The following is a 27,208-nucleotide window of genomic DNA, read 5'->3' on the forward strand; positions in this document are numbered from 1 at the left end:
CATCTGATGTCCATCCTCTTTGCCTTTCTGCATGGGGTTTGGGCATCTTAGCCAGCATACTCCTTCCTGATTAACTTCCTTAGGTGTACAGGTTTTAGTATTTTTATCCTATATTTTATATCCTATATGCACTTATGAGTGAGTATATACCCTGTGAGTCTTTCTGCTTCTGGGATACCTCACTCAGGATGATCTTTTCCACTTCCCACCATTTACCTGCAAATTTTATTTTATTTTATTTTTTTTTTTGCTGGGTAATATTCCATCGTATAGATATACCACAGTTTCTGTATCCATTCCTCAACTGAAGGGCATCTGTGTGGTTTCCAGCTTCTGGCTATTACAAATAAAGTTATTACAAACATAGTTGAGCAGATGTCCCTGTTGAATACTTGAGCACCTTTTGGATATATGCTTAGGAATGGTATAGCTGGATCTTGAGGAGGTGCTATTCCTAATTGTCTGAGAAAGTGTCAGGTTGATTTGTAAAGTGGTTGTATAAGTTTACATTCCCACCAGCAATGAAGGAGGGTTCCCCTTTCTCCAAATCCTATCCAGCATGAGTTGTCACTTGAGTTATTTGTCTCAGTCATTTTGATGGGTGTAAGGTGAAATCTCAGGGTGGTTTTGATTTGCATTTCCCTGATGACTAAGAATGTTGAACATTTCTTTAAGTGTTTCTCTGCCATTCTATATTACTCTATTGAGAATTCTCTGTTTAGCTCTGTACCCCATTTTTTAATTTGGGTTACTTGATTTGTTGGTGTTTAACTTCTTGAAATCTTTATAAATACTGGATATTAACCTTCTGTCAGATATAGGGTTGGTGAAGATCCTTTCCCAATCTGCAGGCAGTGGTTTTGTTTTGACAACAGTTTCCTTTGACTTATAGAGGTTTTTCAGGTTCATGAGGTCCCATTTATTGATTGTTGCTCTTAGAGCCTGTACCGTTGAAGTTCTGTTCAGGAAGTTGTCTCCTGTTCCAATGAGTTCAAGGCTCTTCCTCACTTTTTCTTCTAACAGAGTTATTATGTCTGGTTTTATACTGAGGTCTTTGATCCACCTGAACTTTAGTTTTGTGCATAGTGATAAATATGGATCTTTTTGCATTTTCCTACATGTAGACTTCCAGTTAGACCAGCACCATTTGTTGTAGATGCTATCTTATTTCCATCGTATGGTTTTGGCATCTTTGTAAAAAATCAGGAGTCCATAGTGTGTGGGTGTATTTCTGGGACTTCTATCCGATTCCATTGATCCACTAGTTTGGTGTCTATGCCAGTACCATGCAGTTTTTATTACTGTTGCTCTATAGTACAGCTTGAGATCAGGGATGGAAATACCCCCAGAAGATCTTCTATTATGGAAGATTGTTTTAGCAATTCTGGGTTTCTTGTTATTCCATATGAAGTTGGGAATTTTTATTTCAAGGTCTGTAAAGAATAGTGTTGGTAATTTGATGGGAATTACATTAAATCTGTAGATTGTGTTTGGTAAGAGGACCATTTTTACTATGTTAATCCTGCTAAGCCATGAGCATGAGAGATCTTTCCATCTTCTGATATCTTCTATTTATTTCTTTAGAGACTTGAAATTTTTTCATACAAGTCTTTGACTTGCTTGGTTAGGGTTACACCAATGTACTTTATGTCCTTTCTGACTATTGTGAGGGGTGTTGTTTACCTAATTTCTTTCTCAGCACTTTTGTCTTTTGTATATAGGAGGGCTACTTATTTTTTGAGTTGATTTTGTATCCAGCCACATTGCTGAAAGTGTTTGTCAGCTTTAGGGGTTCCCTGGTAGAATTTTGGGGGTCACTCATGTATACTATCATACCATCTGAAAATAGTGATAATTTGACTTCTTCCTTTCCCATTTGTATCCCCTTAATCTTCTTTAATTGTGTTACTGAGCTAGCAAAAACTTGAGAACTATGTTGAAGAGATATGGAGAGAGTGGGCAGCCTTGCCTTGTCCCTGAATTCAGTGGGATTGCTTTAAGTTTCTCTCCATTTATCTTGATGTTGGCTATAGGCTTGCTGCATATTGCCTTTACTATGTTTGGGTATGCGCCATGTATCCCTGATCTCTCCAATACTTTAAACATGAATGTATGCTGGATTTTTTCAAATGCTTTTTCAGCATCTAAGGAGATTATCATGTGTTTATTTTTCTTTCAATTTGTTAATATGGTGGATCATATTGATGGATTTCCATATACTGAACCACCCCTGCATACCTGGCATGAAGCCTACTTGGTTGTATTGGATGATGTCTTTGATGTGTTCGTGTTCTTGTATTGGGTTTGCAAAGTATTTTGTTGAGTATTTTTGCATCAATGTTCATAAGGGAGATTGGCCTGAAATTGTTTTTATGCTGGGGTATCCAGTGCTGCTTGCTCCTGAATGACTAGGTTCTGGATATGCCATATTGTTCTGTCTTTTGTTGGTTGAGCTTTTACGCTGGCCTCTATCCATTGGGCTATCTTGGGTGTTGGGTGTTAGTTTCTGGTACTTCCTAGAATCCTATGGTGGGTCGAATCCCCTTGGCAGGAAGATGATTTTTCCCAAAGGAGGCCTCCTCATCTTTTTGGGTATGGTCACTGAATGGCAGGTGTTTTTTAATAATTGCCACAGCTCACCTCAGATGTACAGACCTGAGAAATAATTTTGGCCTTTGTTAGTAAAGGGGGCTATTCTCTCACCCAGAGAAGTTCTGGAGACAGCTGCCCTGCTGCTGGGTTTCTTGCTGTAAATTTAGTGAGCTGCTGCTGTAACCTGAATGCCCCGGGGTTTGGTCAGTTTAGTTAGGGATAACTGGTTGTCCCTTGGGGCAGTATCTGGGGGTTGATCTCAGGGAACCCAGGCTTCTGGAGGTCTGAGTTTGGAGCTCTCTTCCCCTGTACCCAAGTTGTAATCAGTGGCACATGAGCATTACTCTCATGTGTGCAGCAAGAGGCTAGAGTCTAGAGCCTGTGGATAATCAGAAACTTTTCTGGAGCGAGGTGTCCTGAGGTAGGGCCAGATATTTCCCCCATCTTTGGGTTTTCTCCCAACAGGGAGACCCAGTCTGTAATGTTGGGGGGGGGCGTGTAGAGTGCATAGGTACTTGCTTTCGAATGGTGGCTCCAAGCTGGTGACTGGACAGGAACCTTGGAACTTTTTCCAAGAATATTCCCATATGTGGTGGTGGTAGTGGTGGTGGTAGTGGTGGTGGTGGGGTCAGCTGAGTGCTCTAAGCTGGGACCTGCTGTTTCCCTCCCTGTGGGGTTTTCTCCCAATAGGGAAACCCAGCCTCTAGTGCCCTGGGGCACACAGTTCTGTCTGTGATGGAGAGTCGTGTGTGTGGGGCTCATGGCTGGAGCCCCACCCAGTGCTGCCTGCCGTGCTCCCACATGTCTGCAGGACCTTTTTCAGGGATAGACTGGGTGATATTCGGTCAGTCCCACTTGTTTCCTTCCCTGTGGGGGTTTTATTGAGACTGGGACTCCCAGTCTCTGGTGCCCTGGGGAGCAAAGTTCAGCCTGGGAAGGTGATCAGGACATGATTCTTGGGTCTGTTTGCTTGAAAAACTTACTCCTGCCACAACAGCCCAGGAAATTTTCCAGGGATTAGTTGGGTGCTCTGAGGTTGAAACCAATTGTTTTTCTCATCATTGGGTTTCTTATCACCTGGTAAACTCAGTCAATGGTGATTGGAGGCCAACAGTTCCAACTATTTGTCACTGTGCAGTCTCTGTTACCCTGCTGATCAGTCACAGTGTGTGATCAGCCCTGCCATTTGAGATCTGTTTTTAAATTTTACTGAATATGAGTATTTTGATTGTATGCATGAATATGAACCTCTTGTGTGCCTGATCCTCACAGTAGTATGATGATGTGTTCAGAACTCATGAACTTATAGCAATTGATAGTAGTGGGTCCCAGTTAAACACTGACAATTGAGCCAAATTATTTGCAAGAGCAGCAAGAGCTCCTCATTGCTGAGCCATCTCTCCTGTCTTATGTTGCTTATTTATGATCATCATTTACATTGCTAATATTTTCATCTTTCTATTTTTAGCTGTTTAAACATGCATTCTCTTTTAGTAAGATCTTATAAAAGTTACAATTTAAGCTAGGGCAGTGCAGATTTCTGGAAAATTAATACACAACTGGAGTGAATGTATAATTCCTTCTAGAAGTTTCAGTAAAGAACTCTGAGTTCTTTCAATCTTTTGTGTTAGTTTGATTGACTTTTAGGGGAGGCTCTGTCTTACTATATAAGTCTGGCTGTCCTATAACTGTTTGCATAGATCATGCTGGCATCCAATTCAATAAGATACACCTGCCTCTACCTCCTGAGTGATGAAATTAAAGGCATGACAGAATACACCCAGCTTGTCCATCATATTTTTTTTGTCGTTAGTAACTGTTCATAAATTTCTCTGATGTGTTACTTAATACTGTTCATCTCTTAATTTCTCTCTCTGTGTCTCTCTGTCTTTCTCTTTCTATTTCACTCTCCTCTCTGTTTGTCTTTGTCCACATTAATTGCCATAACTATTTCAAAGCTATATCCTATCCAAAAGTTCAGATTTGACAAATTAAACTTTGTTATTCAGTTTTCTAAAATGACTTAGTGATAACATTAACACTTCTTTTTTAATAGAAAAGTTTTAATCTTTATTTTTAATCTATATACTACATTATTTAGTAAGGAGGATGTACAAAACAATGATCAAAGAATAATCATGTGTTCTATTCCTTTTCTTTTGTCTGGTCACTCAGAAATATGGTGCTATTGGATATGATTGTTGTTGCTTGCCACTCACATTATTTTTATCCATGTATTCACTGTAGTCCACTTTCCCTTCCACAAATATATGAGCCCCCCTCTTCACATACTGATATGCCACATCCCTGAGCCCTGGTAAAAACATAATATTCAGTACCATGTTGTCTTTGGACTGATGTTACCCATCTGTTCAGTGTCCCCTGATCAACACATCTCATTTGTTGCTATATAAAATATCATGACTGTGTTTTGTCCTTCCATCTTTCTCATGACAGGGTCCTGACCTACTCACCCAAGTAACTGAAAATGATTCATAGATTGCTCAAGTACCCAACTAATGGCTACTTTATATTCATGTCTCACAAACTGATGAAACACAGGTTTTTGAAGCATGCCTTTGTTTTTTTGTTTGTTTGTTTGTTTTTGGTTTTTTTTGTCAATCTAACCTTTAGGCTTTTTCATCTCCCCTACTTCACATCACGCACAGCACCCAACTGTATAACATTCGCACTTCTGTGTCAGAAAATAAATGGAAGAAACAGTAGAATTATTTGATTATATTGACAATGACATATAAATTATATTGTTGCCACTGTTTCTGTTGTACAAATGTATGGCATATTTTAGAATTCAGTGACCTTCAATGATGTGCATGTGAAATTCAGCCAAGAAGAGTGGGCCTTGCTGGAACCTTCCCAGAAGCAACTCTACAAAGATGTGATGCTAGAGACCTGTGAAAACCTCACTGCTATAGGTAAGACTGCAATTTTTCTTTCACTTTTAAAATAAAGAGACAACTCTTACTTTGTTATTGATCCTCTACTGTAATTCCAATTGAGAATGAGGAGGAATGTGGTAAATAAATCAGGCATGTTTCTAAGGGTCACAGAAGATAATGATTTAAGTTTTGCCTTAATAATAACATGTTATTTCCAATAATATATATTTTCTCGTACTATATTTTAGGCTACAATTGGGATGACCATAATATTGAAGAACATTTTCAAAGTTCTACAAGTAATAAAAGGTAACTTTATGTGCACACTGATACAGATATGAATCTTAAATTTTAATGTGTCCTGGAAGTTTGGTGTTTTTTGTTTGTTTGTTTATTGGCTGCTTTTTATTTTCTGTTTTTGAAATAGATTTTTTTCTGGGTATCTGTGACTTTCTTAGACTTGCTTGTTAGACCTGCCTGACCTCAAAATAACAAGCAAGATATGCCTGCTTCTGCCTCCACAAGTGCTGGGATTGAAGGCATGTACCAGCACACATGGCTGTGTCCTGGAAGTTTTAAAGAAAAGCAACATTGTAAAAACAGCACTGCTTTACGTGTACTGATGATCATTAAAATCTCATAATTCCATGTACTTCAATGTCAGGTATCTGATTTGTGTTTACAAGGCACTCCCCTAAGATAGAAGAAAATAAAATAATATTGTAACAAAAATACCATTTGAATCATATGGACATTACAGCTACTGACTTGAACTGCCAATCTGTTTAGTCTCATTCTATCTACTCAGATATTGTAAGAGGTATACACACTGAATTGGTGATCAGTATGTGTCCAAAACCTTCTAATAAGCAAAAATTTCATAGTAGAACCAGTGTTACTCATTTTCGTGCAGTAACTTTGTAAAGTTTAGTGAAAGAAGCAGCTTATGAGAATCAAGAATATTGTTGTGGAGAAACCTTAATCCCTATATGACATGTCTATGATGAACAAAAAACAAACTGTGTTAATTCAATGTGGGAATCTTTATTATTTTTGTAAATTAAACTGGTATATCATATGTCAAAATGATTCTAAGACACATGAGCATAGGGATATTGAAAGAAGCAGTGTCCCTGTCTTTCTCCAAGAACAATTGATTTGGTAGTAGTCACCACTGTGAGTAAATTTTCTGAATGTGATAAATGGTTACTGTTAATTGGTTTTGCAACTTCACTGAGAATTTATCAGCAAACTCATATTGCTGAAAATACCTATGAATACAAGGATTTTGGAACTTCTTCTGCTTGTACTAGCTCACTTTTTAAATGAAGTGTCATTCATACAGTACAAAACTTTATTGAATGGGATTGCTGGGGTAAAACTCTGAATCCTTGCAATACACTTTATATATAGGAGAAAACTTCTTATAGAAAAATGATGCTATAAAAGTGAATCACATAACAAATGCTCTTATCATCACAGGGATCTTCAAAAATACCCATAATGAAGGGGAATATCATAAATATAAATAAAGTGATAAAAGTTAAAAATTTGATTCTTCTTTACCATTAGGCCAAATTATAAAATTAATTCATATAGAAAAACATATTTATTAGTGTAATGAAATGACTGTGGTAAATCTTTCACATGTACTAATTATCTTTGCAGGCATGAAAGCAGTCATACTGGAGAGAAACCCTTTAAATGCACTCTATGTGGTAAAGCCTTCCCCTATACCACTGATCTCATAGGGCATAAAAGAACACACGCAGGAGAGAAACCTTACAAATGTAATCAATGTGGTAAAGTCTTTGCAAAAAACAGTCACCTCATAAGCCATAGAAGAAAACATACTGGAGAGAAACCTTATGAATGTCACCAGTGTGGTAAAGCCTTTGCACGAAACAGTCATCTCATAAGGCATAAAAGAACACACACTGGAGAGAAACCTTACGAATGTAATGAGTGTGGCAAAGCCTTTGCAGAAAACAGTCATCTCATAAGCCATAAAAGAACACACACTGGAGAGAAATCTTATGAATGTGACGAGTGTGGTAAAGCCTTTGCAGAAAACAGGAATCTCTTAAGCCATAAAAGAATACATACTGGAGAGAAACCTTATGAATGTAACCAGTGTGGTAAAGCCTTTGCACAAAACAGTCATCTCATAATCCATAAAAGAACACACACTGGAGAGAAACCTTATGAATGTAACCAGTGTGGTAAAGCCTTTGCACAAAACAGTGCTCTCATAAGCCATAAAAGAATACATACTGGAGAAAAACCTTATGAATGTAACCAGTGTGGTAAAGCCTTTGCACAAAACAGTCATCTCATAAGCCATAAAAGAACACACACTGGAGAGAAACCTTATGAATGTAACCACTGTGGTAAAGCCTTTGCACAAAGCAGTGCTCTCATAAGACATAAAAGAACACATACTGGAAAGAAACCTTATGAATGTACCCAATATGATAAAGCCTTTTCACAGCAGAGTAGTCTCCGAAAACAGGAAAAGACACACAGTGGAGAGAAGCTTGGTGAGGGTAATTAGTGTGATAAAGCCTTTGCATGTAACAATCATCTCCTAAGACAACAACACATTCTGGAGGGAAACCATATGAATATAACTATGTGGCAAAGCCTTTGTACATAACATCTCCTAATACATAAAATAACACATACTGGAAAGATGTCTGACTGTAACCAATGTGAAAAAACTTTTGGACTTCAGAATCATCTTCACACTCATGAAAGAAATCCTAGTGGATAGAAAGCCTGTGAGTGTTTTTAACATGGTGAAACCATTCCACATTTGTATAATCTTCATCATCTTGAAAGGATTCATAATGGAGGAAAAACTCATGAATGTGTTAAAATGGTGAGGCCTTGCACAAATATAGAGTCATCGTCATCATAAAAGTATCCTTACTGGAGAGGGATTCTGTGAGTATAAGCAATGTGGAAAGGTCTTTGTGTTCTTTGGTCCACTGAGATCTAACAGAACTGGAAAACTAACTCAATTGAAATGACCTCCCTTTTCTGAAGGGGAAAGGGAATAGGGGCAATAGGAATGGAGGGTAGTACAGGGGGAAGAGAAGGGAGGGGGACTAAAATTGGAATGTAAAGTAAATAAACTTATTTTTATATACAATGAATGGTAAATATCAATTACATGCAAAATTATTATATAATAAAGTGTTTTGGAAAGGCTTACTGATAATACTGGTTCTCAACATTTACTGTTTTCAGTTACTTCACTTTACACAAGAAACTTTTAGTCTAGTCGATGAATATATAGGGAATGGTGAACTAACACCAGCCAGGAAGTTCTCTGAGAGTATCACAACAGTGGTAGCCTGTAGAAGTTTCTTTGTTTACACATACCTTTTGTTCCAAGGGGTTCTACTGAAAACCATCACAACCCAGACTGAATTTTGAGATGTGAGAGAGGAGGCTTTTTCTTCCATGTATGACCATGCTGTTGGCCTAGCTGTATAATCATGGCAAGGGTGAGTTTTCCCTGCCTGACTTAATCTGGAGAATGCCTTTAGACATAGATGCCACCAACCAAATTTGATAGATGGCCTTTGACACAGATCCCTAATAACTCTTCCCTCCCTTCAAATATAGGATAATTAAGTTCCATGTTCTTGTTCATATGATAGGAATGTACTGTTTACTGCAAATCAAGCATCCTTGAAGTGCTCAGTTTTAAACAATTATCTACACCTATCCTTACAGCATCCCAGTCACTCCCTAAGGGGTATATACCCTCGGTTTTCTGGAATTAAATTTGAACTTACTTCCTGAGGTGGTTCCCAGAGTGTTCTGATCACTGTTATTCTTGTGGGTGTCTTCCAAGCTTTATACCTCATCTTCTGGTCCTCCTTCCTTCCTGGGCTTGTGGGAAACGGCCTCCAGGCAGCAAGAGAACCCCGTTCTCTGAAATGCTTGTGAAAAAATGTTTCACACTTCATAGCATTTAAAATGTCACATGTTTCTGGATGTGAGATGGTAAATCAAACACTGTCTTGGGAGTGGGACTCTTTAAAATGAGTTATACTTAGTGTTTATTTCACAGTAAGCTTGAAGGCAAGCTTCATAGTATGAAATCTTCTGAGGTGAGCACAGTGGCCTATGCAGAAGTAATAAGAGCAGAAATTTTATTTCCCTGTTTTTAATAGCTGAGTAGTGTTCTGATAATATGTGGATGGATGGCAGAGGAGGGGAACTCCTCTTTTGAGTGGACTATGGAAAAGGGTTTGGGGGAAGAGGGAAAGAGGGTGGGACCAGTAGGAGTTGAGAGAGTGGCCTTATATAGGGGTATACAATGAATAAATTGTGAAAAAATAAAAATAATTAATAAAATAAAAATGAATTAGAAAAACAAAACTTGACAGCAAAAATTTGAGTCCAGTCTGGGTACCCGCCCTCCTTCAAAGCAAAGAAAGAAGATATAAAGAAAGGAAAGAAAATTAGAATCTTTGTCTTTGCCATCTTTCTTCCTGGTGAGCTCATTTTTTAATCATTACCTAATGGAGACCATCCTGCTCTCTCTGAAGTTTATATTTCCATAGATGTAGGATTCATACCTGGAACAAATGGCAGAGGTTCGTATTTAATGTATCAAAACAGACCTAGCTGCCAATTTTCTCCCAACAATCCTTCAGTTCTTCCATGTTATATGGTCCTCAAGGCTTGCATAGCCCACCGAATACCATGAATTCTCCTTCCCAGGGCCTGAGGTAACCTCATTCCTTCCTCCCCCATATATAGGCAAAGTATTTTGGCTACCTGGTCCTGTTGAGAGCCATTCAGGAGCAATAGCAAAACATCTGTAGCACTCATTGAATTTGGCTCCCCTGTTAGCATGGTCATGATGATGAGTTTGTCTTGGAAAAGCATAAACCGAAGGGGTGTTTATACTGAGGACTTTGTGCTGTTTTGGAACATAACTCTGTTTGATGCCATTATGATGTCCATATCCCTCATAACACGAGTTGTATGAAAACTCTAAGAATGCTCCTAGCCCCCTCACTGGGCAGTATCCCTGGCATTTAAAGTTTTAACAATGCTTGATCTCTTTTCTCTTGATCTCTTTTCCCAGATCAAGCTGGAGCAGATCAAGCTGGAGCAGATTAATGAATTAACCACTGCCCTTGAAAGAAACCATAGATGTAGGTTGTATCAATGACCATTATACTTAGAAAGAATTTTTTAAAAGATTGTTTAACAATGTTGGAGAAGATGTTTTTGCTAATGTCTGTGATGTACAAAATCTTGGAGAATAATTTAAGGTTAAGAAAAGTACACTCTTTATAGTAAAGCCAGGGATGTTAAGGTTGATAAGCAGAAACAATAGCCAAGGTAGCATTGGCTGACTGCATACTTTCAAGCTGGGCCTGAAACTGAGACCACATTTGATTCCACTATATTTATTTTGTCCTCAACTTCTTAATATGATTTAATAAAAATTACTAATTGTCCTGACCCGCAGAAGTTCATCGGGGTCCTAAGGAGGGGGGTGAAAAGAATGGTGAGACAGAGAGACCTGAAGGAGGCCAAGTCTTCTTGTCTGATCAAAGCCTCATTTATTAGAAATTTTTACCCAACTTATATAGGGAGAAGGCAGGAAAGGGGGAAGGCTTAATTACTGTTGCAGGAGACAGCAAGAGTGCTTCCATGGCTTGAATATTGCACCTGCAAGATACCATAAGGATGTTTTCTTAAGATTTCTCATGGATGCTCTAAAACTGACAGACGGATGTCCTCACAAATCTATCACCCATGACTTAGGATCCTAAATAACTCTTTCACTAAATAGCTTTAGGTTGCCACTAAATGACCTTTGCTCATTATTTGGCTTAGGCTTCAGTAAATAGCTTTGGCTCCAGCAACTAATAAGTAAATGCACACCCCTTAAAGATTTAAAGTACTGGTGCCATTACCATGCCGTTTTTATTACTATTGCTCTAAAGTCCAGCTTTGAGATCTGGGATGAGGATAACCTCTAGAAAATCTTTTCCTGTACAGGCTTGTTTTGTCAATTCTGCATTTATTGTTTTCCCATATGATATTGAGAATTGCCAAGTTTGCAGAGCCATCTCCCTCCGGGCTCCTTATAACATTTTCCCAATTATCTGTTAACTGATTAAACTTGCTGTTAACTTAATGGTGATGCCTAAATTGTAAACTAGACCACAAACGACTCACTTTTCACCAGACCAAGGATCCAATTCTTCATGCTTTATCACCTTGAGCTCTGGACCAAATGTCTAGGGATATAAATTAAGGACCTTAGATTCCAGACCGAATATCTTGGAAAATTATTTAAGGCCTTGAGGTGAAATATGCTGGATCAGACCAAGCCTCCAACAGAAACTCCCTTGCTAATCCAAAAATATTAAATATCAAAAATAGCTTACTCTTGGGGGAACTAGATGATCCTGAACTAGACAACTCCCTGAGCTCAGAAAATAAGGCTTTGAATTTTAATCTTTTATTCCTGAAGTGAGATTTATTGGTTTCCACCCAGAACCCAATACAGTGAAAATATTCAAATGCCCCTGCTATGGTCATGGCTAGGGCAAGTGATCCCTCCTGTAACTTCATGTAGGTTCCTAACCAGACTCTGGAAGTACCCAATAAAGCAGGTCCTGCTCTTCAGCCTCCTGCTCTATAGGTTGGGGTCAATATCCACACACTCACCATATTGCGACTTTGGAACTCGCCTGAAATATCCTCACACAGCAGCCTCAAATGGACCACAGGACACCAGCTTTTAAAAGCTGCTCACCTACAAAGCGTTTGTGCAATATGGCACCAGGAAGAATCCACCCCTTCCTCTGAAGGCATGACCTCACAGTCCTGATTGGCCAGTGAGTATTGAGTGACATGAGCACCTTCTTTATGGTTAGAGTTTACTGAAGGGACAAGGCTTTGTGATTCCTGGCTCATGCTTCCATTTTAGGACCAGACCTTTTCCAGATCTCAGAGATTTTTATTTCAGTATCATTTGTACCTGTCCTCCCCTAGTCTACCTTCTGTCTTCTAGCACTCAGTAGGCACATTCCCTCTTCCTACTGGAATCAAGGTGGATAGATGCACAGCACATTATTCAACCTCCTGTCCCTAAGTGGATGGGTCCCAAGAATATTACAAATTAAACAGAGATTTCAGAAAATGCAATGATATTTTTGTTCTGTGATTTAACGCTACCATCAAATATACTGCAGCTACTTTCCCCCTGGAAGGTCTGAGGCAACCCAGGGGAAAAAAGCAGGAAACACATGATATTTTTGAGCACCACGTTAGCAAGCACTTGTATCCCAATGGGAAAGTGGGGAAAAAAACAAAGCTGTATTAGAAAAAGCTCTCTACATGAAAAGATCTGATAGAATATATTTCTCTGTGTATGTAGGAAGTTAATTTATAAGAATTGCTCAAAGACTATGCAGAGTTAAAGAATCCAGTGGCTGTTGAGACCGTTTGGCTGGATAATTAAGCTTCGTGATCATCAAAATACACCAGAATTCCAAAGACGTAAACTCTAATGGAAGTGAAAAAATGAACTTGCTAGCCAGAGCTAAGGCACATAGAACAAGAGAAAGATTAACCATCTTCAGTTTCCATTATATATTTAGGCTACCACGAGATATGTGGCTTAAGTTAAGGAGGGGGCTCATCACCTCAATAGGTCTAGAGCAAAGAAAAGATAAATTAAATATCTTTAATTTATCTTATTAAATATTTTTAATTTATCTTATTCCAAAAGATAAATTAAAATTTTCATTTATAATACCGAACTATTTGGCTTTTATTTACTTTTATTTACTTATTTATTTGATTTCATTTTTAAATCATTTTTGTTTTATTTTTGTTTTTTGTTATTCTAGACAAGAGTTTCTCTGTGTAGCCTTAGTTGTACCTCTGCCTCCCTGAGTGCTGGGATTACCTGTGTAAACCATGTCAGCAGAGGGAATAATGACATTACCCCACTCTTCCAAATTTGACCTCTATTATTATTCTACAATTGTCTTCTATTATCGACTCTAATGCCAGAACTACTTGGCTGAATCTGCTGCTTGCTGGGGCTGGAACTTGGGACCAATGTTCAATGAAATCTACATAAGCTTCCCTTATTCCAATGTTTTCTTCACTGATTAAGCTTGGATCTGCTGGAACTTGCTCCATATATGACTTTGGGCTCAGAAACCTATATTCTGCTCTCTCCTGAGTGCTGATGTTGAGGGTATATACCACCATGCATGGCTCTAAGCTTTACTTTTATATGATGGAAGCTTTGCCAACGGGAGTATTCCCCGGAGGTCACTACTCCTTTTTTTCCACTTCTCCAAATATTTTCCTAATCCAAACTTACAAAAATCCACATTCTTCCAAAGAAACGCATGGAAAGGACTATTGCAGCTATACCCCAGCTCCTGCTAGCAACTTCATTCATAGTTACAGTTTCCATTGCTTTGAAGAGACACCATGACCACAGCATCTCTTATAAAATAAAACATTAATTTTGGCTGTCTTTTTTCTGAGGTTTACTGCTTTATTGTCATGGTGGGAAACCCGACAAAGTAAAGGCAGGTATAGTTCTGGAGAAGCTACGAGGTTTACATCTTGATCTGAAGCAAAAAAGAGACTGTGAACATGGACTTATTTGAGCATAGAAGACTTCAAAATCTGCCTCCACAGTGACACACTGCTTCAAATTAAAATTCCACAGATCCAGAGTGTTAGGTAAACAAGATAGTAGAAATTGGAGCTCTCTGGGAAGGAGAGAAAGAATAGATGCTGTGGGTATACTGGAGCAGAAAACATCAGGTAATGAAGGGAGAGAAAGGCTACAGGAAAACACAGCTGGAATCAGGATATTTTTGCTGCTTAGAGTGGAAAAAAAGTTTTGTGGCAACTTCATGGAGTCTATAATTGCATCCCTAGTAAAAAGTCCTAGTAACAAAGGATACAGAGTCTGAACTGACCATCTTTTATTGTCAGACAGGGTTTTCAGTGCTGGAATTGTGTTACAATCAATTGATGTCTTGGTTCATTGGCCCTGTAGATATCCCTAAACAAACCAAGCTGATGGTAGTAAAAAAGGTCTCTCTTTCTAAAAACTGAGAAAGGCCCCCATTGCTGAGGCCACTTCCACAGAGCTTTGCTGAATATACAGAAGATGAGCATGTACAGGCTTGGAGTCTTCAACCCTATATTCCAGCCACTTGGGGGAAAGAAAATTCTCTACACACAATGGGAAGAGAAACCTCACCACCAACTGAGCCAGAAAAGTTGTCCTGCGACTTGATGGTACAGAATATTTGGGAGTGCCAAGAGAATATCTGCTTTAAATTGAAGCTAAGGGGATGGGGGGAACCCATGTATTATACTGCCTAGATTTTCAGGAATATCACAGAGACATAATTATCAAACATGGGGTGAAGGAGTCTGGTAATTGGAATTCTGCCTCCTGGCCTTGGCAGATGCAGATCTTAACTAAGTTCCATTTTTCAGAGACAGTCTTGGCAGTCTTTGCAAGCAGGGTGTTCAGAGCATGAGAAGTAGATAGCAAGCTCCCTACAACCCTGAGAACCAGACAGCAAACTTTGTGCAACCCTGAGTGAATTTCTTGGATGCCTTGCCAGGTGGTGCAGATGTGTGGCTACTGTGAAAAAAAAATTGCTTGTACCCTTTGCTTTATAAGTGTTGTTTGCACATTCAGTAAACTAAGACCTTGTTCAAAAAGCCTGTCTTGGTCACCATTCTTCGCCTCTCTGTCCCCACATTTCTACTCCCTCTTTCAGGTAGACCCTGTTTGACTAACCCGTCAAATGGGATGGGTCAATGGGGCTTTTCTAAGTCTGTGCCATGTCTTCTGTGGCTGTATTATGAATATAACTGCAATGAGCATGAGAACTGTGACACTTCACAATACCAATTTCATGTGCATGGAAAATCTAATGAATCCACAGCAATTCTGTCTTTTTATGAGAACTCTACATAATGTAGTCACTATGTGACCATGTTAATGTATGCTGTGTCACTGAACTCAACAGTAAAGTCACTTTGTATCACTTTGTACCTTATATCAAATAATCTTCAGTGGCATGTACTTGTGGTTTATGTGAAATTAATGATTATATAATAATATATTTTACCCTTTCAAACAAGTATAAACACCACCATTAAACATATTTTTTTTCAGAAGAAAAAGATTTAAAAAATTAACTTTCAATTTGAAGATTGAATTAAAAGCAATCCAAAGAAAATTCCTAATGATTTATTACAGGAAATCTGATTCCAAAACCATGTACTATGTGAAAAACTCAGAATTCTCAATAGGATTATGAGGAAATTTTAGACACACACTTGTACAATGTGACTTCTGTACTTACCTGAAACTACAATAATTAAAAGGTATACAATATTAATGAAAGAATAACTGGATGCAGACAAAACCACAAAACCATAATCCCCTAAATATATTCAAGTTTTCATCAAATGACTTAAGGAAACAGATAGAATGTGAATTTGACCACTGTTACTTATGTATGTAGAAATTAAACAAACTCAGATTTCACAATTCACAAAAAAGTAAATTCAGCATGACAGCCTAAACTGTTATATTATTGGCTTTCCAGCTACCATTATTTATTTCTCTTCCAAAAAGGAGAGGCCCCATGTTCTATACTTCTCTCTGTAAATTGAAGTGGTCAGAAAGTTGGGCTATTTCTCTGTGGCTCCTCAAGTCTTTTTCTGATTCCAAGAAACTCAGCCACAGCGATGTCCACATACAAAACAATGTTGAAGTATACTTTCATGTCAGCTTCCTGACATATAGGTGATAGCACAAGATGTGAAATCTGCTCTATCTATCTGCATAATGCATGCACACTTGAGAAACCTCTGCTGCTCAGCAGTTTCTTTTGTACCTGGAATTGAATTTTCCTGAATCACACAACTGTGGATGGTAGTAGTGGAAAGGTAAAGAGAATCTAATTAAATATTGCCAAAAGGTTGCTTCTGTCTCCTCTGTTCTACCAGTTTCTAAACAAAATGTAAAAATTATCACAGAAAGCTGTAGTTCGGAGGTAATTTTCAGGCTTTTATAAAACTTTCATTTTTTTTCAAACTGTCCTGTTACTGCATATCAAATGCAATGTCAGGGCATGCACACTTAACAAGGATATCATGAGCACCATCACCTCCTATTGCCAGGGTTGCAGCGCCCCCCCACCTCTCAAAGGGATCCTCATTAACATCACCCTGTGTACCAACAGAGCTGTAGTGTGGCTCATTGTATACTATTCCAGTATCAGCAGATCAGACTGAAAGCTCAGCCAACCTGCTTTGGCTGATATGGAGAGTAGACCAACTCTCATCATGGTATGGCATGAGATCTCCTTCACAGTTACCACAGCTGCATCAGAGAAAGATCCAGAAAAGAAGTCTCAGGCTGCCACTTAATGGTGTTCCTGGTTACTAGGACTTCCTACAGTCCATCATTAGCTAAACCACCGAGTTCTGCCTCAGGTCAAGCAACAGCTCCTCTCCTGGGTAAACAGAGATCAAATGACTCAAAAGGCACAGGCCTATCACACCTGCCCTTCCACTCCAAGGTTAGAAAGGGAGATAGTCTAGTAAATTTGGACTTTGGAGAAATTCCTGCAGTCTATTAGAGCACTTATTTCTCTTCCAGGGCATAAGGCCAATTGTGTGCATATTTCATTACACACCAAATGTCCTTGAAATAATTTTCTTTTTCAAAATATAATTTATTTATTACAATTTATTCACTTTGTTTCCCAGCTGAGCCCCCACCCTCATCCCCACAATCCCACCTTCCCTCAGTCCCTCATCTCCTCCCATGCCCCTTCCCCAGTCCACTGATAGGGGAGGATCTCCTACCCTTCAATCTGACGGTAGCCTATCAGGTCTCATCAGGACTGTCTTTCCTAGTCTTCCTCTGTGGCCTGGTAAGGCCGCCCCACCTCATTGGGAGGTGATCAAAGAGCCAGCCACTGAGTTCATGTTAAAGACAGCCCCTGTTCCCCTTACTATGAGGCCCATTTGGAGACTGAGCTGCCATGGGTTCCATCTGTACAGGGTTTTTAGGTTATCTCCATGCATGGATCTTGGTTGGAGAATCAGTTTCAGAAAAGTCCCCTGAGCGCAGATATTTTTTGCTTCTGTTGTTCTCTTTGTAGAGCTCCAGACGTTTCTAGGTCTTTCAATCTCCCCTTCTTTCACCAGATTCCCTGCAATCTGCCCAAAGTGGCTATGAGCCTCAGCATCTGCATTAATATCCTTCTGGGTAGAGTCTTTTAGAGGCCCTCTGTGATAGACTCCTGTCTTGTTCCTTGTTTTCACCTCCTTTCTTTGTCTATCCCATTTGCCTTTCTGAATGAGGATTGATCATTTTTCCCTGGGTCCTCTTCCTTGCCTACCTTCTTTAGGTGTACAGATTTTAGTATGTTTATCCTATATTACATGCCTAATAACCACTTAAAAGTGAGTATATACCATGTGTCTTTCTGCTTCTGGGATACCTCATAATTTCCTTGTTTTTAATTGCTGAGTAGTATTCCTTGTGTAAAAGTAACACTTTAACATCCAAAGCTCCCTCCTTAATAATTCCTCCACTTTCCACAGGTCTTTATAAACACCTGATTTTTCCAGCCTTATAGTTTGACCCTCATGTTCCTCTGACCACAACCTCTACAACTTATAGAGTCTCCATCTTGGGCTCCTAACTGAATGTTTTGCAGGCATCAGGGAAGCAGAATGCAATCTGCTTCAGAAAAGTTAGTCTTCATGTCTTCAAGTTGATTTTATTTCTTTACAGTAGTCACAATCTCAAGCAGGGGTATGTGTCTTGACATGCGTCCTTGTGGGCTCCCATTGCTGCCTATTTAACACATGCAAGATAAACTCAGTCTTGTGGCTTTGTTCAAGTGGTCAGGCACTTTTTAATCATTTGGTATTATCAGTTCTGTCCTGATCATTTTCGGATACTTCCATATTTTTATGGAGATTTTGGCTTAGAAACTTCTTTAAAAACCAATCCTAAATTCCTTAAGCTATCAATCTTCTTCTTCTGGGTCATCTGGGCTGAGTTAAAGATGAACTGAAGATCAACCTTTCCTACCTTACTGCTATTAATGACATGTTTATGGAGCTGAATAGATGGCTCAGTCCCTAGGCACACTGGCTGCTCTTCCACATGACCTAGATTTGATGTCAGGCATCCAAGCCACAGCTCACAATTGCCAGTAACTCTAATCACATGGAGGAGACACGATCTTCTGCTTCAGCTCATACATTGCATGCACTTGGGATACACAGCAATAAAATTTATGTACCTAAATTACATGAATTTTAATAAAAATAACATATACATTAAGAAAACCTCTTTTACAATGTGGAGTCAAATATGCATGTGGGTTTTCACCATTTTCATAGCTGGTGCCCTAGGTGGCCAGAGGAATTCATAAGATACCCTAGACCTGGAAATATACATTATTCTCAGCTATCTGATGTGGGTTCTAGGAAACAAATTTGGGCATGCAAGAGGAGCAGAACTACTAACATTCTATCTCCCAAACATGTCATTACAATAGAGAGGATGAAGATGTTCCATTACTACTTTGGTCTCCTATCACTTGAAGGTTATGTATTCATGCTAGATGGCTGCTGAAGGGCTCAATGGATTTCTTTCCCTCTGTGACTGGACTTCGGACAGTTTCCTATTTTCATTATTATCACAGGTCTCTTAATGTGAGTAAATGTAACAAGAATATTTATTAAAACCAATGTTCAGGAAGATTATATCAGAAACATTTCCATGCTTTGAGATATACTCTTTCATTTTAGGATCTTTTTGAGAGAGGATATCTCTACATATCCATGGCTGTCTGAAATTCACTATGTAGACCACACTGGTCTAAAACTCATATTGGGTTACCAATGTCTTTCAGGTGCTTGGATTACAGGCATGCACCAGTAAGCTAAACTGAGACATATTTTTTAAATGACCTGTTTTTGAACTGCAAAACGAATGAAAAAAAAATATCCACTCATTTTCCAAATCAAAACCAGGACATTAATTCAAAAAGGAACCATCATTGTTTCAATGAACAGAAATACATCTTGAAATCCAATAGCAATAATTTAGTCTGTCAAATCTTTTCATATGTTCTCTTGTGTTATTTTTCTTAGCTTTGTGAATTTCATCCTTTAAAATGTTTGCACTCTGTTAGCATGTAAGTACCTGTGTATGTGGCATTGAGAGGACAGTGTATTGCTGACTATCATCTACATCTCCAATGTGGGTCCTAGAGATGAAACTCAGGCAATTATTTGGTTCAGGTGACCTCAATGGTCCTGACTTAGATTTACAAAGAATTTCTGTATACGCTGGTGTGTGAGTGTGCATATGCCATAGCTTAAATGTAGAAATAAGTGAAAAATTTGGAATAATATGAAACTCCCAGAGATTGATGTCATGTTATCAGGCTTAGCAGCAACCAACTTTACCCACTGAGACAATTCTTTGACACTCACTTGTAGTTCTCATATATGTTATGAACAAGTGTTTACTCCTAGGAATAAATCAATACAGTCCAAAAAATAGAGCTCCAGATCATTTTCATTTACAAATAAAATTAATTCAAATCACCCTGATTTCCTCAATTATTACATGAAAATGTTTACAATGTGAAAAGACATTTTATTTATGTAATATCTCAACTAATCTTATTTGAGCATCATGAAAACAGTTCTGTAGGGAACATTTGTGGTGTCCAAACCTGGCAACTTGACCTCAGTCATCATATAAAGATAGACAAAGGAGACTGCACAAAGTTGTCTCCCAATTTCTACATATCTGTCATGACATAAAAACCCATAATTATGTTCCGCACACACATCAGAAGTGGTTTTGAAATTAATATTCTTGCTGTTACATTATCTAGAATCTTCATATATTTCCTATAGAATGCAGTACTTTAGATGAAATCACAAATGGATAATTAAGAGGAACATGCAGAATCATGGAACATCAAATTATATATTCATATCACAGCAAGCTATGTAGTGAGATATACAATTGATTGCTGATTATATCACTTCATTACATCTCTATGGTAGATGAAAATGCAAAACTTTCATTTACCATATTAAATACATTCATAGGGTGTCTCTTCAGTATGATTCATTCACAATAATAAAACCTATAGAAATGTACAAAGGTTTCATCATACTAAATATATTTATAAGGTTTTCTCTCAAGTATGATTTCTTTATGGTTTGAGGGTCAATGCACCATGCAAAGGCTTTACTACACTGTTTATAGTCTTAGGGTTTCTCTCCAATATGAAAACTTTCATGCCTTCGGAGATCACAGCAACGTGAAAAGGCTTTATCACATGGATTACATCATAGGCTTTCTCTCCAGTGTGTTCTTTTATGCTTTTGGAGACTATTGGGATGTGAAAAGGCTTTATCACATTGATTACATTTGTAGGGTTTTTCTCCAGTATGAATTATTTCATGCCTTTGGAGGTTACTGCAATGTGCAAATGCTTTTCCACATTGATTACATTCATAGGGTTTCTCTGCACTATGAATTCTTTTATGCCGCTGGAGATTAGAACTTCGTGCAAAGGCTTTTCCACATTGATACATATGTAGGCTTTCTCTCCAGTATGAATTCTTTCATGCCTTCGAAGGTCACTGGAATGTGCAATGACTTTACCACATTGACTACATCCATAGGATTTCTTAGCAGCATGAATTCTTTCATGCCTCTTGAGATCACAGCAACGTGCAAAGGCTTTATCACATTGATTACATTCATAGGGCTGCTTTCCAGTATGTGTTCTTTTATGCCTTTGGAGACTACTGGGATGTGAAAAGGCTTTGCCACATTGATTACATTCATAGGGCTTCTCTCCAGTATGAATTCTTTCATGTCTCTGGAGATCACAGAAACGAGAAAATGCTTTATCGCACTGATTACATCCATAGGGTTTCTCTCCAGTATGTGTTCTTTTATGCTTTTGGAGACTACTGAGTTGTGAAAAGGCTTTACCACATCGATGACATTCATAGGGTTTCTCTCCACTATGAGTTCTTTTATGACTCTGGCAGTTACTGCGATCTGCAAAGGCTTTACCACATTGATTACATTCAAAGGGTTTCTCTCCAGTATGTGTCCTTTTATGATTTTGGAAACTACTGTGTCTTGAAAAGGCTTTTTCACATTGATTACATTTGTAGAGTTTCTTTCCATTCTGAATTCTTTCCTGTCTTTGAAGAGATCTATGACATGCAAAGGCTTTACCACACTGATTACATCCGTAGGGCTTCTCTCCAGTATGAATTCTTTCATGCCTCTGGAGATCACAGCAACGTTTAAACGCTTTACCACACTGATTACATTCATAGCGGATCTCACTAGTATGTGGTTTTTCATGGCTGCAAAGATAATTGGTATATGTGTAAGCTTTTTCACATTCATTACAGTGATTCATTACAGTGAATTAAGTTTACAATTTGATCTAAATGTAAAAAGGACTTACATCTTAATGTTTTATCACTTTGTTTACATTTATAATTTCCCCCTTGGTTGTGGAAATTTTGCATTTTGAAGATACCTTTGAGGTAAGAAACATATTACATGGATTGCTTATAGCATCCTTTTTCTTTCTTTCCTCTTTTAAAGAGCATATTTTTATTAATTACAGTTTATTCACCTTGTATCCCAACTGTAGCTCCCTCCACCTGCCCCTAATAATCTCATCCCCCCTCCCTCTTCTCCACCCATGCTCCTCCACCAGTCCACTGGTAGGGGGGTACTTTTTCTATAAGTGTTTTTTCACATATTTGAAAAGAACTAGAACTCATCTATACAATAGTGACTGCATTCATAAATTTTCCTATAGTGGGAGTCACACTACATTTGGAAAGTGAACTAGGGTAAACACAACAATTTCCACAGGGCTAGTAATCTCTAATGTGATTTCTGTGGCTATATTCCCAATTAGTTTCAAAAACTAATTAAGTACAGTAGTTTAATTTATTAATTGTCCCCTGCTTTCATTAGACTTTCTGTCATTAATAATGAATTGATACATGAATAATTATAAATTTAGTGTTGTCACTTTCATGGTTTCTGTTGTACATATGTATAGAATAGTTTAGAATGCAATAACCTATGATGGTGTGCATGTTAACTTCACTCAGGAAAAGTGGGCTTCGTTGGATCCATCCCAAAAGAATCTCTTCAAAGAAGTGATGCTGGAGACCTAAAGGAATCTCACTGCTATTGGGTAGATGGGGAATTTTCTTTAACTGTTTAAATAATAATCTGATTATTATTTATGATTATTATTTAATTATTATTAGTGATTATTACTAAATTAAATGTAAACTTGCATCACATTCACAAAGTCTATTCCAAGTAAGGAATACTACATATCTTCTGGTAAGTATGATTTTTCTTTTCATATCCTTATGGTCAAATGATTTGAGTAACAAATGGAAGATCCTCATATTCACAGTTTGTATTTTGTCTTCAACGACATGTGCTATGGGGATCATTTTTCCTCCACAACAATTTTCTTGACTTTTATACTTTCCATCTAACTAAACTTAGCAAGTTTACTTCAAGTATTTGAGTCACATCAGCTTTTCTATGGAATATTTGCTCTTGAGTAGGTTTTGTACATAAAATTATCACCTATTTAATGAGCTTGCTTTTTCCAATATCTGAATTGTATAAGACTTAAGAGATTAGAATTTCTACGGAGCATCTGTAATGTGGATATGAGTAATGATTTTTATAGAGGAATTTGATTTAGAGACTTGTTGCTCTGGCAAAAGATCACATCAGAAGACCCTCTATTTCTATGTGATCTGGCTGGAATATAACAATACATTAATCCAGTATACAGAGGCAAGAAGATCTGCCTTCAGTGCCAGCCTGGTATAGAGCAATGTCCAGTAAAGAAAAGCTTAGTTTCAGGCATGGTGATACATGTGTTTAATCTCAAACAATGGGTGTAAAAATAGTTGGGAGAAGGAAGCACACATGTTTGAAAGCAATATCTAAGTGAGTGGCAGAAAAGGGGACAAATTCAGAAAAATATTTGACAGAATAGGATACTTTCATCTCTCATGAAATAGAGAGGAAATGAAGCTCCTTAAGGGACACAGCATGGAGAGAGGAGGCAGTTTTTCTGGGACAGTAAAAGAAAGACAGGTTGGAGAGAACTAAGGTGAAGATCAAATGATCAGGAAAATAAGAGCCTAAAGATTAGAAAAGACTGCTGGAGTTAGTTTGAGGCCAAACAAAGCAATTCAGAGGATGGGAGAAAAGCCAGATTTAATAAGTTAGCTAGGAAAGGAGTTTGAGCCACAACAGCTGAACTGAATCAGCCATCTATACGCTCAGAAAGAAAGGGTGTGCATATTAAGCAGTAATTCACAGAGGCTGAAAATATTCTATGCTTAAGATAGATTGTATGGAACCTAGAAGCTGCCCTGCCCAGGTCTAGGGCAGCAGACAGGGGCAGTAGTCTTCAGATAGAGCAATGACTACATGTGAATTAAAGTCCTTTTCACAGCAATATCTGTTAAGCAAGTGTTTCATCATCTTCTTTCTTAGAGAAATGCCTTGAAAACATAAATCAGACACCTGACTGTGAGGAAAATGGGTTTGGGAGAATTTAATATTCCTTAATATACTTAAACTAGTGCTTTTTCTCTATTGTTTTTATTTAAAACTTCTGGGACACATTAAAAAAAATTTTTCACAGGAATATTTACACCAGTTTCCACAAGAAAATTACCTTCCATGTCTTCTAAAATGTTGACAATGTGCTTCAGTATGGTCTTCCCAATTGTAGCCTAAAATATATACCAGAAAGTGTATGACATATTATTCAAAATTAGGCAAAATTTAAGTTACTATTTTCAGTGAATCTTAAAAACATGTGTGATTTATTCTTCCTCATTCCAATTGAAATTTCATAAGAGCATCAATAAGAAAAAACAAAAACAATAACAACAGATGTCCTCTTTTTCTTAATAGTGAAAGAAAATTCACTGTCTTACCTAGAGCTGTAAGGTGTTTGTAGGTCTCCAGCATGACATCTTTGTAGAGACTCTTCTGGGAAGGATCTAGCAAAGCCCACTCTTCCGGAGTGAAATTAACATCCACTTCTTCATAGGTTATTGATTTCTAAAATATCCCATACGTGAGTATCACAGAAAGCATGGCAATGCATGCTGTATATGTATACTTAATAGACAATGTATTCCTATAATTCCAGTGCTTCTCTTACTTATCTCCTCACATAGACGTTGATGTAATGAATTAATGTAATTACCAAGTCATTTTAGAAGGAAACTAAATGATGAGGTTCACCTTGTCATCTCTGGACCCTTTGACTAAAATATAGCTTTTCAAAGGAAATGCCAATTAAAAGACATAAAGAGAGACAAGCAAATAGATGAACAGTACAGATGGCACATCACAGAAATGCTATGCTCAATTACTAACTACAAAAAATATGGGCAAGCAGGATGTATTGGCTCATGCCTTTAACGCTAGCACTCAGGCGGAGGTCTGTGTATCTCATTAAGATAGATGCCGGCCTTCCTTTCAAACAAGTTTCATGACTTCCAGAGGTACATTTAAGATCTGAATCCACTGCAAAAATCATTCAAAAAGAAAGATACAAAGAACTCAATGGTTTATATATTCACTACAGTTTTATATCTAACTTCCAGAAACCTGAAGTGTCCCAGGTTAAACTGTAACAGTAATAAAAACTTATTAAAAGGGAATGCGTGTTCAAACAGGTACAAATGGACAGATGAAATAAGCAACATAAGGCAGTTGAAGTGGCTCAGCAATGAAAAGCTCTTGTTGGTCCTGCAAATAATTGGGCTCAATTGCCAGTGTTTAAATGGAAGCTCACATCTATCCATTACTCCAAATTCAGGAGTTCTGAGACCATCTGCTGACTATTGGGAAGACCTGGTACAAAAGAGGTGCATATTCATACATACAGGCCAAATACTACCCTTATTCGCCCGTTAAAACAAAACAAAACAAAACAAACACAGGAGGCAAGAAGAATGTCACACACCTACAATCCAATGACTCAGAAATACAGGCAGTGTTAATGTGATGAATACATGACAACCTGAGAAACAAAATATACACTCCGACAAATATCAAAATTCAAGTGTGGATGTGAAGACCAGCAAAATAGAATATGCTTGACATGTACTAGACCCTACATACCAGGCCCATCAGCCTATATATCGAAACAAAATGTGCATATTGGACTACATTTGATCCCAGCCCTCTGCAGCCAGAGGGAGGTAGACCTCTAAGTGTGAAGCCTGGCTGAATTTCATACCTACATTCAGGACAGCCAACGCTACACAAAGAAACTTGGTCTCCAAAAACAACAAAATTAAACATGTAAAAACCTCAGGATACCAAAATAGCCTAGCACTGAATAGCAATTGCTTTGAGTCTTTCCTATATAATTTTGGGATAGAGTTGATAAAGGTGAAAGCATGAGAACATAACAAGGGGTCAGAATGATCAATTTCAATCACAACACAGTAGACACAAACACCAGGAACTGGGTTGAGATCATAGACACTCAAATCCAATCCCCAATCTAGACAGGTTCCTCCTCCAAAAGCTTTCCTAAGTTCCCCCAAAGAAACACACAAAGAAGAAACAAATGTTCAGTGATATTCTCCTACTTGTTTCTGTGGAGCTTTTCCCACTCTCTGTTACAGAAGACCCAATTCTCATGGTTGCCCCTAGCACTACAAAGAACACCAGTGGCAGCTTCCCCTTTCTTCTGTCCTGTAGATTACACACTCCCAATCTCTGTTCTGCTTCTGTAATCTCACCCCCAACTCCTCTGCTCAACCATAGGCCATACTTGCATGGAGACCAAGGTGGAATACCAGAAATCTTCCTCACTATCTTTGTTACCACAAACCCAATTCCAGGATCTTCCCTACTGTTCCAACTGAACACATGTTGCACCTCTCCCTCCATACCATCCCAGCAAACATAACACCTCTCTTGGCATGAATACATGCCAAGCAGGTCATTAAAATATCAAGACTCAGCCAACACACTTTCTGGAACTTCAGAGTGCTAGCAGAACCTCAAGCACAAAACTCCCACCCAAAAAACCTGCACTTAGACCTATAATCACCCCAAATCCAGATCTCTAGACACCAGCATAGGAATAGATTCAAGAACAGTCAGGCAATATGTCACCACCTTAGCTCAGCTATATTACCATAGCAGGACCTAAATCTATCTGAGAATTACAAAACATTCTACAGAAACACAAAAAAATATACCTTCTCGTCATTTCATGACACATCCTCTAAAATTGACTACATATTCACACACAATGTAAATCTTAATAGAAAATTAAAATAACATCTTATATCCTGTCAGACCACCATGGTTTAAAGCTGGATAAAAATAGCATCAGAAAGAATCATAAAAACATTACAAACTCATGGTAAGTGAATAATCTTCTACTGAATGAAAAATGGGTTAAAACAAATGAAAAAAATAAAGACTATAGAATCCAATAAAAATAAATACATACTGTATGCAAACTCATGGAATACAATGAGGAATGAAAGTG

At 38.0% G+C, this 27,208-nt stretch overlaps 1 protein-coding gene across 1 annotated transcript in view; it reads right to left on the reverse strand.

Moving 5' to 3' along the window:
• The window catches only part of LOC132650957 (zinc finger protein 431-like), a gene marked incomplete at its 3' end in the record, with an annotated part of 255,891 nt that extends 230,313 nt beyond the window's left edge, over window positions 1-25,578 (reverse strand). Inside the window, exons 1-5 of the mRNA XM_060376276.1 lie at window positions 25,537-25,578; window positions 24,621-24,747; window positions 24,356-24,413; window positions 21,268-21,980; window positions 20,984-21,184 (exon numbers count right to left, since the gene is read on the reverse strand). Coding sequence (XP_060232259.1) covers window positions 20,984-21,184; window positions 21,268-21,980; window positions 24,356-24,413; window positions 24,621-24,747; window positions 25,537-25,578 — 1,141 coding nt within the window. The remainder of the gene's footprint in view (window positions 1-20,983; window positions 21,185-21,267; window positions 21,981-24,355; window positions 24,414-24,620; window positions 24,748-25,536) is intronic.
• Window positions 25,579-27,208: the final 1,630 nt, after the last annotated feature.

This window comes from Meriones unguiculatus, assembly GCF_030254825.1.
Source record: "Meriones unguiculatus strain TT.TT164.6M chromosome 13 unlocalized genomic scaffold, Bangor_MerUng_6.1 Chr13_unordered_Scaffold_37, whole genome shotgun sequence".
In the NCBI taxonomy this organism is placed as follows: domain Eukaryota; kingdom Metazoa; phylum Chordata; class Mammalia; order Rodentia; family Muridae; genus Meriones; species Meriones unguiculatus.